Source organism: Rattus norvegicus, chromosome 1 (genome assembly GCF_021556685.1).
Source record: "Rattus norvegicus strain SHRSP/BbbUtx chromosome 1, alternate assembly SHRSP_T2T, whole genome shotgun sequence".
Classification (NCBI taxonomy): Eukaryota; Metazoa; Chordata; class Mammalia; order Rodentia; family Muridae; genus Rattus; species Rattus norvegicus.
The window spans coordinates 269,208,030-269,225,498 of record NC_141534.1 but is presented as its reverse complement, the minus strand read 5'-3'; the positions used below and the strand labels follow the sequence as shown (position 1 = coordinate 269,225,498).

Genomic DNA, 17,469 nt, shown 5'->3' with positions numbered 1-17,469 from the left:
CTTCAGAAAGAGCCCACAAACATTCCCTGTGCTCTCGGGAGACTCCTCCCGGTGTGCAGGTGCACCTTCAGTGTCTGCACCAAGGACTGTCTGCAATCAGCTCTTTCCTACCAGAATATTCATTGTGGGAATACCCACAATGCTTTGCTTTGGTTCACATAGTTTCCTTCCCCTAGTAACGTCCCAGGGAATGGCCCCTGGTGTCACTGTACTAGCCTCATGTTTATGTCAACACAACGTCCACTCTGTCCTCTGCTGCTGAGTACTTGGAAAGTGGCTATTGCCAACTGAGATGGGTTCTGTGTCAGACACACACCAGGTTTCCTAGGATTAGCACACACACACACACACACACACACACACACACACACACACACATATATGTATAAGATATTTCATTGATACTGCTTTTATATATCATTTACATGGCAAGACACTAATTTCATCTATCTTTTTTCTTCTTTAAGAAGCTACTAGTGAGTGTGACATTAAGCACAGCTTGCTTTGTGTTTCTATCGGACGGGGGAAGCTGGTTTAGTCTTCCCTTCTAGCCCATATGTCTCGTATGTAACTACACCTGTCTCATTATCACATTTTCTGGGGGATGCCTAATCTCCCCAAAGTGTGAATGCCTTGGGGAGGGGACTAGAGAGTCTGGTAGAGCACACAGTACCCTCAATTAACAGTAGTTGGGCATATGAATCAGAGTCGTCACGGGAGGCACCTCATGTGTTTCTGAGCACATCTGTTGTGAAGACAGCACCCGTGCCCTTTGGGTATGTCACCACACTGAGGCTTTGAAGAGAGCAGTGCACCTGTGTCCTTCGGAGAACGGGCTGTACTAAGCGTGGTGGAAAGGGAACTATGTTGCCAGCTCTGCCCCGCTTGCAGGATGCTTTTAGAGGGCTGTAAAGATATATAGTTTTCCACATTACATATTTTAACTTTGTATAATTTTTCCCCTTAGATCTTCAGAGCTTTGTGCCTCTGGAGACACTGATCTAAAAAGAAAAAAAAAAACCCCAAGAAAATTCCAGGAATGGCGGATGTCATGCTGATTCTCGCTTACGTTTTGTACCAGGCTGTTTGTTCTCTCCTTCCACTGTGAGATGTCTCTGGGACTAGAGATGATTTGTGATTAACAGTAGAGAATGATGCAGTGGTGTGTCACCGCTGAGAAATTAAATGGGGTTGCTTTGAGTGTGAAAGCTGTGGAAGGGGCCAACAAGATGGCTGGGGGTAAAGGTGCCTGCCACCAAGCCTACAACCTGAGTTCAATCCCTGGGACCCACATGATGAAAGGAGAGAATGGACTTCTGAAAGTTGTCCTCTGACCTCCATGTGGTGTCTTGTAGCAGGCACACACACCCTAAAATAGGTAAACGCAATAAAAATACAATCTTTTTTTTTTTTTGGTTCTTTTTTTCGGAGCTGGGGATCGAACCCAGGGCCTTGCGCTTCCTAGGCAAGCGCTCTACCACTGAGCTAAATCCCCAACCCCAAAAATACAATCTTTTAAAGGAGAAAATAAAGTTTCCTTTGAAAACACCTAGAATACCTTTGGCCTATTTGTAAAGATACTACAATAAAAGTCATTATTTTGTGTAATTAATATATGTTAAGAAAATTACTTTAAGACAGAAAAGTAACAAAGGTTTGGCTCTGATTTTCACATCCCTCACTGTAAAGCTCTGGAAATAGAATAGAACCCGGCCGCCAGTTTCAGATGCCTCTGAGACCAAACAGGAGTCAAAACTCCACAGAGCATTTTACTCTCTATAAAGGAAGTGGCTGCCACGACGAGGGGCTAAATACATGTCAGACCAGCAGTTTAACACTCAAGTTACTCCCATCCCCTTCTGAGGTTTTACATTGATTTAGGGAGAACTCCACATGGGTCAGGGACTCACCAATCAGACATCTCAAACATCTGCTCACGCCAAAGCCTAGAATCTTTCTAAGAGACTCGGTTTTTCCTGGGTCCACTGATGGGTGAGGGAGCATTATCTCAGGACTGGTCACAGAATCGATCATTCAAGTGAAGTCTTTCTTCACAGAAGAACATTCTCCTAAAAAAACCCAACCAAACCAAACAAAAAGCTACCTCTAATAGCTTTCAAACTCTCCGTGCTGCAGAAAATGCAGTCGCCACGTCTCTTAACGTTCACTGTTTTTAAGAGGACTTTTAACAAGGACCTCAAAATCACAGCTAAATTCCTGTAGCTGAAATGACAGATACTTGAAGTCAGTCAAGTTCCTGCAGATTTGACACTGTTTATTAAAATGGGGACAAAGAAACCCAATATCCTGCAAGCCACAAGAGAAAGGTAAGCAAAAAAAAAAAAAAAAAAGGCAAACTCCTGTGGCTCGCAGCAGCACTTTCTGTCTCCAAAGTGCAATTGCAAGAAAAAGAACAATCTAGACAGTTGGTATTAGTGTCTACAGCTGAACACTAAACTGTAGCTTTGAGGGGGCTTTCCCAATTGACTTACTTTTCTCCAAGTACCTGTGGTTTCAGAATCATTAAACTGCCTTTGCACAGTGAGCAGCAAACAGGTTTTTTAATCCGATGCTTGGGAAGCAGATTACCTTATTCAGTTGTGGTTTCTGTGGAATTTCAAGTACAATTTTAAAACAGGAAGGACTATTTGTTTGGATGTGTGGGGTTATGCACATATATATGCTATTCTTAGTTTTTCTTTTTCATTAAAAAAAAATAAAGCCACGGGAATTTTTGCGGGTGGAGCTGCTAGGAAAGAGAAGGTGGTTAAAGAGGTGAGTGGGGACAGTAAGCTCAGCAGAGGAGCCCTCCACCTCAGAGGCTCAAAGGCAATTCTAATCGAACCGAGCAGCTTTGTGGGAAAAGAACTCCATTCACAAGAACGCCTGCTGACTTTCCCAAGGTCACTGGGCACAGAAGCCAGGGTGCCCATGTGGCCATCTGTTAGAGCAGGTTTTCTGCTCTTCCAAAGGTTTCTAGCCTCAATCCCCACAATCAACAAGCTTAGGAACAACAAACCCACAACCCTTAACTCATGCCGTAGAATGGCACGCAGAGCCACTAATGACAGCATAGACTACTGAGGTAAAATGAATGATTTAAGAAGTGACAGGGTTCAAAACACAGAGGCTGGGAGGGTAGCCCACACCTTCAATACCAGACTCATCCATGGGGATGGGTAAATGGGAAAGGAAAACAAAACAATTTGAGGTGTTTTGTTTTGTTTTCTGAAAGTTGTCCCTTCCTATGGAGCAATACCTGAAGTCTTGGGAGGACAGCAGAAACAGATATTAAGTGCTTCAGAGGCAAGCATTAACAGAGGTGTTGTTAATAGAGAGAAGATGATCGAAACACTCCTAATTGCCAGCTGTGAGCAAGAGCGTGTGTTGAAGGGAGAGAGAGAAGGGAATTTGTGCCCTGAGAAATGTGGGAAAAAAATCAATGTTTTAGGAAACGATTTCCGAGAAACGAAGAGCCTCTTTGGAGAGCTACAAGTCTAGATATTTCTAGCTCATTCAAGAAGAAAGGAAGAACACCCCTCCCTGCAAAGTTAGCAGGTATGATGGTTGCAAGGCAAGAAGAGACCTTGGGTACTAAGTACATGTAAGCAGTGCCCAGGATCCGACTGAAGGTAAAGTTTTAAGGCAGCGACTTTCTGGCTTCCTTAGGTGTTGCTAGCAGTCCCTCAAAGATCCTGCTCTCGTGACCAGCAAGCTCATCGTGGGCCTCTCAGGGTCAGCTTTTCAGGCTGTCAGAGCAACACCATTCGGAAGCTTCTCAAACTCCCCTATAGCCAAGTCCAACTGACCGAGACTGTCCTCCTCCTCCCAAGTAAAGGTAAAAGAACTGCTGGTGCAGACGCTAATCTACACAGTATTTATTTATAATAATAATAATAATAATAATAATAATAATAATAATAATAATAGTGCCACCGGGATTATGTTTTAGGAGCTGATAAGCTCTAAATGATATCAGGTTAAAGTGAGTGTCTCCAGAGATGGTTATCCTCTGGGAAGCGGTCCGATGGCTTACCACAGCAGAGCAAAAACGACTCGGGATATAGAGATTCAAAAATTATGAGACTCAGAAGCAATATTCTAGATGGGAATTCAACTAACATGGAGAGTGTGAGTGGCGGGGAAGAAGGAGAAATTAATTCCATTTGCTGATGTGCCTGCAGGGAGCTATTTTTAGGTATAATCCAAACACTGCATATCTTCTCCATTTTGATTAGTAGAAAATTGGCAGAGGGCCAAAAGAATTAGTGTTTCTCAGCACATTGAGCCAGAAACGTACAAATAAAACTACATTATCTGTGCCAATGCAGTTAACTTGAGCTACTCCTAAGTTTGATCCCCCCCTCCCCCTAAGAACACACGGTCCAGCTTTGTTAGAGACATGCAGAAGGTGTCTGTTACAATTAGCAAGGCAAGTTCTAGACTGAGGTCCCCCCAGATGCTTCCTCAGAAGCTGCTGCTGGGAACTCAGTTCTCCGTGCTCCTCGGGCACAGGGCAGGAGCGCAGGATTTTCTACCTAGCAATCTTACATAATGTCAGAGGAAGTCAGCAATTCAACACAATGTGGAATTTAAAGAAGTTGAGGGAAATGCGCTTACCCAGGAAAGGTTTCCCAATAGACACTTAGAACTTATTGATAATCCCGATTCCAAGGAAAGCACAGAACAGAAAAATAAACTCAACGGTCCAAGCTGAGAAGTGGCAAGCTCCTGAAGGGCCATCTTACATAGTGTCCCATGGTCTCCCATTGCTGCCCTCGGGGTAGGGTGTATATATCCCCCCACATTCCGATTTCCCCACTACTCCAAAACCTGGCAGGGCCCACTTCCACTGATATTAAGGTAGACGCCTTTGGCGACTTGATGTGCGCAGATTCAAGGGTAAGATTATTCCCGCATGTACACTGCCCTTTTTCCTCCCATCTCTGCAATACTGTTTCAGCAGCTAACACAAGAACCGGCAACTGTAACTTTTGGGATTGGCAAACCATTTCCCACCAATCCTACAACACACAGCTCTTCTCCTAAATAACAGCCCAAGGTAGTTTTCCTACATGTTCAGAATCTCGGACGCAGCCTACCTGTGAGTATCTGTGGTGGCTGTTTGGAGGATCGCACAGGAGTCTTTCCTTGTCTCCTGCAAGCCCACGTAAACAGATCCCTCTGCAGAGTGACTTCCTCTAGTTCAGTAAAGAGACAGAACGCGTCTGCCCAGCAGTTATTGTACGGTGTGTTCTGAGAGTTGAAAGAGCATTCATGATATTCAGAGCTGAGGCTTGCAGACACGCACCCATGTTTAGGGTGGGGATACCCATGTAGACAGCAGGGCATTAACTACGTACTTCAGAGGAGACCACGCTTTAATGTTATGAATGAAAAGCCCTCCACCAAAATGCATGTGTATACTTTGGGGGGCAGTGATGCCAAAATGAACTTCAGTTCCTACAGAACGTCCAGTACTGTTTTATCCTGAGATGGATTTACATTTTCCAAAATAAGTTTAAGTATTATCATTCATCATTTTCTCCCTGTCCCTCCCCTTCCTCTTTCTTTCCTTATTCAGTTCCTACTTTCTTTTTCTGGAAAGATGGGGTGAACCTGTGACAAGCCTTTGTTGACAGGGCTGCCGTTCATTCAGCCTTCCTTCCACAGGGATCTAAAGACCAGCGCTGTTCTCAAATGTCCCTGAGCTTGCACACAGGCATTGGGAGAAAGGATGGGGAGTCCTGCCTTTGCCTGGAAGAAGCTGTCTGTCCATCTTAGAGTGGAGCCTGAGCCCAAACCGTATACTTTCCATTCTGGTTACGTTACGGTTCAGTCGTGAAATGGGAGGCTTGTTTAGACATATTGAACAAACAGATTTGGGGAATGTACAATTAATCTCAGGATGGAATTTTACTATACTCTCCTGGGGAACTGATTTTAATGAAGAAAAGCAAAACAAAACAAACAGCAAAAAGACCTCTATCCATTCGGGTGTTATAACTCTGTTAGGAAGTTAAATGGAAGTTAGGAGGTTTGCCTTTCCTGCCCACCCAGAACTTCTGCTGAAAAGGATCTAGGTACTTCTGCGAGAGAGATAATAATTACTTCAGGAGCCCTTTTATACATCTTTGCTTAAGCACCAACTTTCCCCCCCATCCTAAGCAGCCACTGGAGAACTGGGAGCCCACTGTGGTTTTCGATGGGGACACAAACATAAACTGTGGAAGCCACTCACCGTATTTCAAGTGGGTGACATCGTCCCGTGGGTCATTCCTTCCTTCCGGTCTGTGGTCTGTTTTTCTGTGAGAAGTTGTTCCTGAGTTACCTGGCTCCAACACTCTCTTTGGCTCTCCTTGGCAGAAGATACCACAATCCCTTCTTCCATCCAGTGCAGCAGATGGGCTCTTGGGGGTGCCTAAGTTGTCTGGAATACCTTGAATCTGGCTGTGAAAATTTAGGGCAGATCTGGGGCTCTCTGTTGGTGACCGCCTTATTTGGTTTAGAGGCATTTTGCTCTGCGATTGAGTCATGAAGAGACATTAAAAGGCTGCCAGTCTGTGCTTTGAAGCAGACACTCAGTCTCTTCTGTCATCACGGACCCCTTACAGACAGACACACGGCACATAACCTCGGTTGCGCTGCACTGCTGCTTTATTGCACATGGACCAATTCCCCACATGGTACTTAGTCGCACCAGAGTATAAATACTTGGTCACACACACAAGAAGAGATAGAATATACACACGAATGCTAAATTTTACCAGCAGATTCACGTGGGCACTTGGACATTAAAAAATTATAATAAAAATACGTAAGATAATAATATTTATAATATGGATACAGTTACAGTACCATGATAAGAGTATAAAAAGTGATTTCCCAATAAATCATCAACTCAATAACATAATAGACAAGAGAAACTGAGTTTGAATTTTATTTTTTAGCATTTTAAAGATCTGCCCACCTCCCCGTCCCATTAAAAATATTTAATTTTTTGTGCAAGTTAACAACTTCTATGGATTTTACAATGTCTAACACTGTGCAAAATGGCCTTTCAACCACTGCCTTTTTTTTTTGTCATCTTTGTTTTTAGCCACATGTGCAATAATCCCAACTGTTTCCTTTTGTTCTGTCCTATCTTTAGTTGACAGAATCACATGTCACAGAGAGAGACTCAGCGCCTGGTCCTTCCAACTAATATTGATACATAAATAAGCTGTTTAATATAAACAAGTCTTTCTATCTTGCTGTGCAATATGCACAGAGTGAGGTAGAGGACCCACAGCAGGACCACCGAGGCGCGCAGGGGACAGGGTTTGCCCTCCAGGAGAAAGCAAGGTAAACCGTGCTCCACAAATAGTTTCTCGAAACCAGATTGGTCTGTTTCTCAGCCACCTTTCCCCCCTTTGCTTTAAGGAGACACCAATACTCCGGAATTAATATGCAATTTCTTTAGAAAGCAAAAGGAAACACTTCCTGGCTAATTATCACCGCTCCTGCCCCCACCCCAAACCAGAGCTGAACACTTAGGTTCCTAGGTGTGAAGTCAGAAGGCCAGGTGATAGACTCCACCCTCCCCCTTCCCCTCCCCTCCTAGTTTCCACTCGGGTCCTTGCAGAAAGTGTCAAAACCCACGGGGGGGGGGGTGCCTAAAGGTGCATTAAACACACGAAAGGCCGAACCTCAGAGAGAAAGGAACTCAAGACAAGCCAGTAAGCCACACTAAGCCACACTCTCCCAACTACTCCCAAACTTTCCTTTTTGCGCAACGCTCGGTCCGGGGCTTTTCTGTACGTCTCGGATGATTCAAAAGATCTGTGGGCTTCGCATTCACCTGCTTTCGGTCTTGAGTAAACAGAAATCTCCTCTCTCCCCTGGGGAGCGGCTCAGGGGCGCCCAGGCGGGCTCTCTTCCTCTAGGGATGCAGAGCCCGTGTCCAGCCCGGGACTATGGGGAGCGGCGTCCGTGCGCCCGGAGAGCCTGGCCCTCTACACCTTGGACTCGGAGGAGAAGCCCTGGCGTCCCGGCTCGTCCAGGCTCGAATCGCTGTCCACAGTGGTCGTCCCGCCGTTGCAGCCGGCCCAGGGCTCCAACAGGCGCGCGGGTGGGGTGGCCCCGGCGTCATCGTCGTCGTCGTCCGAAGGAGCCCCGGGGGACGGCGGCGGCCCAGCTCTCGCCAGGCAGCCCGAGGCGCGCGGCCGGTCCCCGTGGGCTGCGCGGCGTCTGCAGGCGGCCCGGCGCGCGCAGCAAAGCAGGCGCTGGAAAGCCTTGCGGAAGTCGGGGCTGCGGCAGTAGATGATGGGGTTGAAGGCCGAGTTGGCGTAGCCCAGCCAGTTGAAGAAGACGAAGAGGCGATCCGGCACCAGGTCGCGGTGGAAAGCTTTCACCACGTTGGCCAGGAAGAAGGGCAGCCAGCAGAGCGTGAACACACCCATGATGATGCCCAGTGTCTTGAGCGCCTTCTGCTCTCGCAGAGCCACGAGGCGCGACGGCCGCCGCTTGCTGGAGCGCCCGTTGGCCAGCGAGTCTGCGGGGCGCGGTGGCCCTGGTGATGGCGAGGGCGCGGGCGAGGGCGGCCGGGGCGGGCCGCTGAGGAAGCGGCGCTCGCAGCTGTCGATCTTCTTCACCTGTTTCTGGGCCTCGCGGAACACCCGGAGGTACACGAAGGCCATGATGCACAGGGGCACGTAGAAGGAGACGACGGACGAGGCGATGGCGTAGGCCCGGTTGGTGACGAAATCGCAGCACTTGGGGTCGTTGTAGCAGCGGCGCGCTTCGTCGCTCTCGGCCCGCCACCAGTGCATGAGGATGGGCAGGAAGGACACCAGCGCGGAGATGGCCCACACTGTGCACACGAGGGCCCGCGCTCGCGCGCGCGTCAGCAGGCTCTGGTAGCGAAAGGGCGACGTGATGGCGAGGTAGCGGTCCAGGGCGATGACACACAGGGTCTCGATGCTGGCCGTCACACATAGCACGTCTACCGAAGTCCAGAGCTCACAGAAGAAGGAGCCGTACTCCCAGCGGCCCCACACCACAATGGTGGCCCCGAAAGGCACCACCAGCAGTCCCATGACCAGATCGGCGCTGGCCAGGGACATGATGAAGAGGTTGGTGAGCGTCTGCAGCCGCGGGGTCTTGGCGATGGCCACGATCACCAACACGTTGCCCACTACGATGAGCAGCACGATGAGCGCCAGGAGTAGGCCCATACCCGCGGTCCACTGCTGCGACAGCGGCGCTGAGCCCTCGCTGGCTGGAGGCAGCAGCGAGGCGGGAGGCGACGCGAGCACCAGCAGTCGTGCCGCGGTGGCCGCGCCGTCGGGCAGCGGCGCGGCCGACGACAGGTTGCAGGGTTCGGAGGCGCCCAGGGCGAGCGCCCCCGCGCCCATGCCGAGCTTCGGAGGCCGGGGGCGGGGGGTGTGGCGGGACTGGGCCGCGCCTGGGAAGCACCCCAGGAGCCGGGGCTGCGGGGCCCGCGCGGGGAGGTCGCGGCCAGGTCAGGGCAGCCGCGGCTTGGGGCCGGAGGCATGGACGCCGGGCGCCTTCTCCTCCGTAGCCAAGCGCTGTCGCCGCCGCCGCCGCCGCCGCTGCTGCTGGAGCCGCTGTCGCTGCTGGAAGAGCCGCCGGGACCTCAGCATGTTTCTGAGCGCGCGGGGCCGGCGGCTCCAACACCCAGCACCTCCCCCCCACCTCGCTCCCTACCCCCCAGCCAGCCCCCGGGGCCGCGCGTCAGGCTCCCGCAGCCAATCGTCGCCAAGGCACGCCCCCGAACAATGGTGTCCCCACCCCCAACACCCAGCACCCCCTCCTACCGCGATTGAAAGGCTCCAAAGATTGCGGGTGGACTACGCAGCCGGCACCCACGCGCTGCAGCGAGCGCGCCCTTTCCTGCTCAGGCTTCTTCCAGAGTCTGGTCTGCTGCGCCCTCTGCGGTGCCCCGCCGCCTCCTGTGCCCACCCCCACCGCCCAAGTGGTGTCCGCTTGCCCTAGCACCCAGCTCTCATTTTGCCGCTCCCGCAAGAGCGCCCGTTTCCCTTCGGCGCCCCGTAGCGCCCTCGCCTTTCTACCTCTAGTGCATGGTTCCTGGTAGCTAGAAGGGAAACTTGCTGGCGTTCCGGAGATGCCTTGGACAGCCTATCTGCTGGGATTGGAGAATTTAGCTGTGAGACTGGTTCTGCCATCAGGCAGCCTAGCTCTTCCCTGATCGCGAGGGGACCCGGCCAGAATGACAGCTTGGGGAATAGGAAGTGGGTGTTAGTTATTAGAGGAAACTTTGCAGCCAGGCGGATTGCTGGAGCAGAGTGCGCATCTGTCAGAAAGGCTCTCTGGGCGCTGTTCTTGCGCAGAGCTGTGCTCTCTCTCCCTCAAGTGCAGTGGATGGGGAAAGGAAGGGAAGGTTTGTGGCTGTAACTGCCAACGCCAAGGACCAGTTGGACACACACAGTTCCCAATCCCAGCTAAGGAAAAGGATGCGATGAGTTCTGAGTATAAAGGAGAAGTTTAGGGCAACATTAAGTCCGGAGTAAATGACACCGCCCCACCCCCAACCCCCACCCCGCGTAGAAAGAACTCAGAGAATGACGCTTCAGACTTTTTGACTCCAGTACCAACACCTTAACACCCGCGTTTGTACTCTGGTACCCATGGGATTTTATAATCTGAGCTGAGTCAACACAAGGTACTATCCCTTTTTGGTTGACGTCATGAACTGGGATTTCAGACTTCTTGGTAGGGTGGCTAGATTCTCAAAATTGCGGGATCAGCTTTGGGAAGAGCTTTGGGAAGCAAGAAAATATATAAATACGCGAGGCGATTAAATCGGAAAGCATTTAAAGTCACGCCGCATTTCCCCCTTCACATTGTCGAGTGAATCTGGAACTAGAGTGTTTGACTTCACTCCTGATGGAAGCTGAGGATGGATCTCAGGCTGTGGTCCTCTGATCTGCCCCCTGGGAATGCCTCCACCTCGGGCCATAAGAAGGAAATCTGCAATTAAGTTCTTGAGAAGCAAACAGTTCCCAATTGTCTCCGAAGGGAAGGGTGCACGGTCGTGTTATATAATGTTATGTAATGCTCTGGAGTCTCTCTTGCTTTGGAATAAAAAGATTAGCATCTGGGAGGAGCATCAACATGTGGCCAAGCTGGTACTCTCTCACCTTGCCAAAAGACCAGCCTGGCAACTGCCCACCTGCAGCCTAACTCTTGGTAAAGTCAAATCTGTGGATGTGATTTAGACTCAGGTTTGACCACCTGGGAAGTGATTTACCCCTGCCCTGGAATTAGCAGGCCTCAGTTCTGCCAACTTGGGGAGTTTTGAGAATCTGGGAACGGGAACTCCACAGAGGGCAGAAGCACCCATAGTCACCCCAGCCTTTTCAAACAAGGGTCTTTCCTTCCCCAGGCTTTTAAGGGATGTCTGGAAGGGCTCAAAGGGCAATCTGAAAACAGCCAGTGTTTTGGAATGAGTTGATATTAAGGCTGATCAAGAAAGGGCCTCTGGGTGCTGGGGTGCGGAGAAATGTGGAAAGAGGCTTTCTGCTAAGTAGTGCTATTGGGATGCAGTGTGTCAACCTCGTGTCCCCAGGACATGGCATTCCTGGGGATGATAAGGCCAGAACTGACTCGTAGAGATTTAAGTCAGGAGCTGGGGCTAGTTAACCTTGTGGTATTTATATGTATAAACACATCAGGCAACAGGACCCTGATTCACGATTGGGTGACTGGCCTGGACCTTTCCCCCTTGATTATTTGGTGTTGCATCAAGTGATTTCTGTGGAATAAATACATTCAAGTGTAAGCGTTCAAAACCCAGGAGGCTTTTGTAGCAGGGCCTTCAATAGAGGGCTGCAGTGGACAGGAGTCTCAGATATTCTTAGGGACTTTCCTTAGCTGTCCTGACAGGTGAGCTTGGATTACTGTAGCTTCTGTTAGCACATAGACAAAGATTTTACGTTAAAAAAAATCACTTGTCTTTGGATAAGGATATGAGATTAAGAAGAAGTTCAACATAGCAACTGACTGCGTCTGTTTTCTGTTGCTATGACAGGATACCTGAACCTGGGTAATGTAAGAAGGGCTTTTTTTTTTTTTTTTTTTTTTTTTTTTTGGCTCAGAATTTTGAGGGTTGAGAGGTTTAAGTCCAGAGAGTTGCCTCTGGTAAAGAAGGGCCTGTGTTCAGAACAGAAAGCAGAAGGGGCGGTTTGAGTAGTAATGACCTGCTCTTCTGCCGGATCTCATAGCAACTACTTATCCATCCTGTCACTGCTAAGCCGGCACTCAACACTCGCACCCCTTCAAACCAACCGTGTTCAAACTTAGCATCAGCCTACACCCATATTACATGCTGCATGGTCAAAAGGTCATTGTCCACTTGCCACTCAATGTGGATTGGTCCGTGGGGACCCACAGTGTTTAAGAAAACAGTAGAAAGTGGCAGTGCCAATTGCACAGCTGAGAGTCATGAGCCCCTTCCTCAAAAGTTCGCGAACCTCCCCTCCACCTCCTTCCCCATCTGGCTCCCCACACCCTACAGGACACTTAGTATTCTGTGCACACTCTCTGACTAACTCTATTCCTTTCACTCTCACACACCAGAGCTAAATGTGGAGCTCAGTACAGCAGTTACCTAGCAGGCAAAGACCCAGCTTCCCCAATGGCAGCCTTCAGTCCCATCACTAGCGCTAACAGCATAGAATTCTGTGTGTTCCCATCACGGGAAGCTCTGCCCTGATTTTTGGATCCATAATCTTTCCACAGCTGGGGTACATTCCGTTTTGCTTCTCCTTCCTCCTTCTGTCTTCCCTGCCTGTTGCTTCTGGAAATAATCTCCCACTGACCTCTGGTAACTGCATTTCAAGTGGCCCTCGAAAGATCGCCATTTGGCATCCCTTAAAACATTTTGATCTCTGTGTGATTTTTGCCTTTTCTAGGTCATATGTTTATGAAGAGTTGAAGGAGCTATCTTACCGTTTTTCACTGTTCCCATGTTCATTAATAATTACTTGACGTTAATTAATATTTAACTTGAATTCATAAATGTCATGTTTAATTAAAATATCTTTTTGCACAAAGTGAGGAGCGGTTGAATATTTCACAACTTGGGATCTCCACTCGTGCTCATAACTCACACAGACCAGTCAATGTTTCCATATAAGCACCTCGAAACATTCCTTTTATGAGCAGAGTCTTGTTGTGTAGCCCATTCTGTCCTGTTCTGTCCCTTTCTACTCACTGGGAATGTTCTAACACTACTTATGCCCTCCACCACCGTTCCCACCCTGGGAAGCTCGCTGAGAATCTCATGTTAAGTCCCTGATCAAGTCACACATCTGCAGTACAGTGATCAGTGGGTACTCGTGGTTACAAGACATTTCCACTCTGGAAAACGAAGGTGAGCAGACGGACAACTGCCGGGAGGCAGGCCCCTGAAACCCTAGGAAACACATTGAAATCCACTAGCAACGTCCTGGAGGCTGATTAACCTTGAGTTACTTGTGATCAAGCTATCACTAATCAGAAGATCTAATCAGAGCTTAAGCGCTTCATCCTAAGGATAGACGCACAGCTTGTCACCTAAAGCCATATGGCTGCTTCAAGGATCAGGCAGTGCTAACTGAAGGACGGGCAGCCTGGCCCAGGCTACCACTTAAGGTCATACGCTGAATCTGTAGCCGCAGTTTACACAGGGACGAGCGACTGCAGCCGCTATGATCACAACAAGCACAGAGGAGAGGAGCGTATACAGTAAGCACAGCCAAGGCTGGGCTACTTAGAAAATCCAAAAGCTCTCCTCTCTCCCCACCCCCTTCCTCCTCCCTCTCTGCCGCCTCCTCTTCCTGGTGTGGCTGACCAGTACATTGAACAATGTCAGGGCCAATAATAATATTTTTCAAAAATTGGATGCATTAGAAAGAGTTCTGACGGGGAGGGGGAGGGGCAGGAGATCCCAGCTCCTGTCCTGACTTGGCTATTTGACCTTCAGTGGTGACTTCACCTTTCAAATGAGTTCACAGTTCTCTCTCTCTCTCTCTCTCTCTCTCTCTCTCTCTCTCTCTCTCTCTCCCTTTCTCTCTCTCTCTGTCTGTCTCTCTCTCTCCCCCTTTCTCTCTCTCTGTCTGTCTGTCTCTCTTCCTGTCTCTCTGTCTCTCTCTGTCTCTCTCTGTCTGTCTCTCTCTCTCTCCCTCTCTCTCCTCCCTCCTCTGTGTATTGAGTGTGAAATGACATACTTTATGGAGATTTTTAAAAATCCATGCACTGTGTATTTGTGGTACGCCGCTGAACACTGCCTTATCGCTGCGACCTTTCAGGCGACCACAGAAGGTGCCAAGATCTGCAGAAGAGTCCATGCCCTTAGATAAGCTTCTTAGTCAGTGTGACCCTTCTTTGTCTCACTCAGTATTTACTGTGACTCAGAGGATGGGTAGCAGGGAACTATTTTTAATTCTCTTATCATGGGCAAATCATCTTTTAAAAGATTTTGAGAGAGAGAGAGAGAGAGAGAGAGAGAGAATATGGTTCTTTTGTTTCTTTTTTTGTACTCTTACTTAGCATACATACCTTGATTTCTTTTTTCTTTTTTCTTCTTTCTGTAGGATCAGCACCAAAGTTGGGTCTGTATGCCTGGTAAGTAAAGGCAGGACTGCTAGGTCAACCCATACCCCACATTTTCTCAAAAATTTGAATTCTATCACATGTGTGAGTATTCTGCCTGCATGTATGCCTGTGCATCCTGTGTGTACTCGGTGGCCCAGATGACGAGAGGGTGTCAGATCCCCTAGAACTGGAGTTACAGATGAAGATGAGACACCATGTGGTCCCTGGAATCGAACTTGCGTTCTCTGGAAGAGCAGCCAGTGTTCTTTATTGCTGAACCTTCTTCCAGGCCCCCATTTAAAAAGCGTTTAGGTTACTGTGTGCAGGTGTGGCTGCACATGTCAAGGGACGAGTGTGGGGTCAGGGGCGGGCTTTCGGTGTCCACCTTGTACAAGGCTCTTGAAGATGGAAATCAGGCTTCTCAGGCAAGACCCCCTGCCCAAACTGTTCCACAGGATAGATTTGTACACATGTATCTAAACTTCAGTGTGCTTCAGCACTGAACTGTTAGCAACCCCGAGAGGAGCTGTCCTCTATTTAGTCCTCGGTTTAGTGCCCTGACTTGAAGGGGAGGAGGAGGGGGAAGCTAAGGCAGCACAGAGGAGCCCTAAACCGGCCCTAATGGTTTCCGTTGTTACTCCCGTGTAGGGAACAGAGGTCGGTCGGTCAGTTGCAATCCCACGTTAATGTGTTAGTGGCAGTGGCATATAACCGTTGCACGTGACGAGCCTCTGGCTGACAGCTTTTCTTCGGTTTGCCCAAGTCCAAGCTTGTGGCAACAGACTGTGTGGATTAACCAAAAACCTGGTTTTTCTGTTAGCCATCTTAACAGGCTCCAGAAAAACAATTAATTATGTTGGAGGATCTCTGAGAGTTCCAAAGCCCATGGCCGTGAGCATCCAAGGCACAGGATTGTTCTCGTCTAAACATCCGACCTCCCATTCATCCTGGCTATGTAGAAACGGCTTCCTAAGTCTCTGTGTACTAGTGGAACCACTTAAAAGGTTAGGTGTAGAAGATCCCCGACCATGAAAGAGGACATTGTGTTTCCCCGTCCGCCCTGGAAGGCGGGCATCAGGGCCATCCAACTGAACGGACTTGCCAAGAGGAATAGGCGGAAGAGAGTGCCTGCTTCATCTTGGGGTGAGAGAGCCAGCCGCTCGGGTTGCTTCCTTTCCACGTAACTACTTTGAGAATGTCAGACAGATGCCTTCTTTCATCTTGGTGTCCTAGAGATGTTTTTGTGTTTAAGGTACTCATTATCTACAGACTGTAAAAAATGTCTGTGCGGACCTCAGTAGGTACAGGCGTGCCACGGCCTTTGTCTCAGCAGGACGGTCAGTCTGAAGACGACTTTGTTGTTGATAAGCTCTGTGGTCAGTTTTTGCTTTGAGAACAAATATCGAACTTTTGACATGACATTTATTTTCCATAATATTTCCAGGAGAGCTTCGCCTCTCCTTGAATAAAACCTATTGGGGAACTTTATGTCACGGAAAGGTTTGTTTCTCCCATCAGAGATTATCCCGTAATTAAATGTTAAGGGAGCAATGACCTTCTTTGCAGGCTCCTGCTAAATTTAAATTACTTTTCATACCAGTAGAGAAACACCTTCCCTCCAACCCCTGCCCTGTTCCCCTTAGAAGAAACTGAACGAACAGGGGAAGACGCATAAGATCTCAAGGAAAAGGCGTTTTGAAGTTATTAGTCCATGAGTCAACCTTTAATCGCCCAATCTTACATCCTCGGTGGGTAGACCCTGGCTACCGATTCCTACATGTGAGAAGAATTTAATTGCAAGATATGTTTGGGGACTTGGAGAAGTCTTAAAGTAGATTTTTGAAGTGGCCAGTTGTGAACAAATGAAAAGGCCCTGTCACGTGACACTTACTTGTGTTTTTCGATTGGTTTAAGTAAAATAGATGTAGACTGACCACATCGTTTATCCATACAAACAAAAATCTCGACATTGATATACATGCTGGCGTGGGTTTCCAAAAGTGCCATACAGAATCTAACTCCGAAGACAAAAACAAACAAACAAAAACCAACAACAAAACAAAACAAAAACATATCTGACTGGAAAAAGACTTCACAAGGAATTCTTCCTGAGAGTCCGAGGCACAAAAGTTGTGGTGCCCTGTGGTGTCAATTAAAAGCTAAACTGGAGCCCTTGTGGGACTTGAGAAGCATGTTCTACCTGTTTTATTAGCCGTGTTCCCTAAGTAGTGTCATCCCAGACTAAAGACTCAAGTGGCACATGCAGGAGCCCTGAGGGTGCACACAGTGCCTTTGGCCTTGCTACATCCATGAGCACCAACACAATCTCTTTGTTTCTTTTCCTTTTTTAAATTCTGAAGTCTGTAAAGGGTTCTCTGTAATCTGAACTGTGCCCCACTGCCTGTGTAATTACGCTGGCCTGGAACTCACAAGTCTCCTGCCTCAGCCTCTTTAGTGGGATTCTAGATGTGGCCATCATGTCTGGTTTGCAGCAGGCTTCCATGCCCTTTTGTAGCTTGGCCTTCTGGAGAATAATTTGGTTTAAAAGGGGGCCACAAACTTTTGCGCTTATGCAGTGTTTTCAGTGAGCTCTTCTGGGAGACAACTGAGAACAAAATTTACTTATTAGACGACTTAAAAACCCAAAAAAATCAGTATTTCAGAAACAGATAGATTCTGAAAACATCTGGGACCCACACATTTTTGTCTCAGGTGCTTTTTACTGCATAATTTAAAATAATGGCATTTTAGCGAGATTGTACTAATCTAAGTAGTTAGTTTTGATATTTACCTAATATGTGTGAGTGTGGTATGTGTTTCGTGTGGCATGTAAGGGTATATAAGTGTGTGTGTGTGTGTGTGTGTGTGTGT

General features: G+C 48.4%; 1 protein-coding gene and 1 long non-coding RNA gene across 4 annotated transcripts in view; both read right to left on the bottom strand.

Annotated features, from left to right (window-relative positions):
- Positions 1–6,522, bottom strand: part of LOC148007941 (uncharacterized) — a 34,042-nt gene extending 27,520 nt beyond the window's left edge. The window contains exons 1-3 of one of the 3 annotated variants that reach the window (XR_015648312.1): positions 6,242–6,473; positions 5,103–5,256; positions 1,911–2,069 (exon numbers count right to left, since the gene is read on the bottom strand). This is a non-coding gene — a long non-coding RNA (uncharacterized LOC148007941). Of the gene's footprint in view, positions 1–1,910; positions 2,070–5,102; positions 5,719–6,241 lie in introns of those variants that run through there. The other 2 variants (XR_015648313.1, XR_015648314.1) reach the window with 2 other exon arrangements.
- A 117-nt stretch (positions 6,523–6,639) lies between these two features.
- Adrb1 (adrenoceptor beta 1) lies at positions 6,640–9,650 on the bottom strand. The gene is given in 1 exon segment (NM_012701.2): positions 6,640–9,650. A coding segment is annotated over 1 exon segment (1,401 nt). The 5' UTR covers positions 9,396–9,650; the 3' UTR covers positions 6,640–7,994.
- Between the last annotated feature and the right edge of the window lie 7,819 nt (positions 9,651–17,469).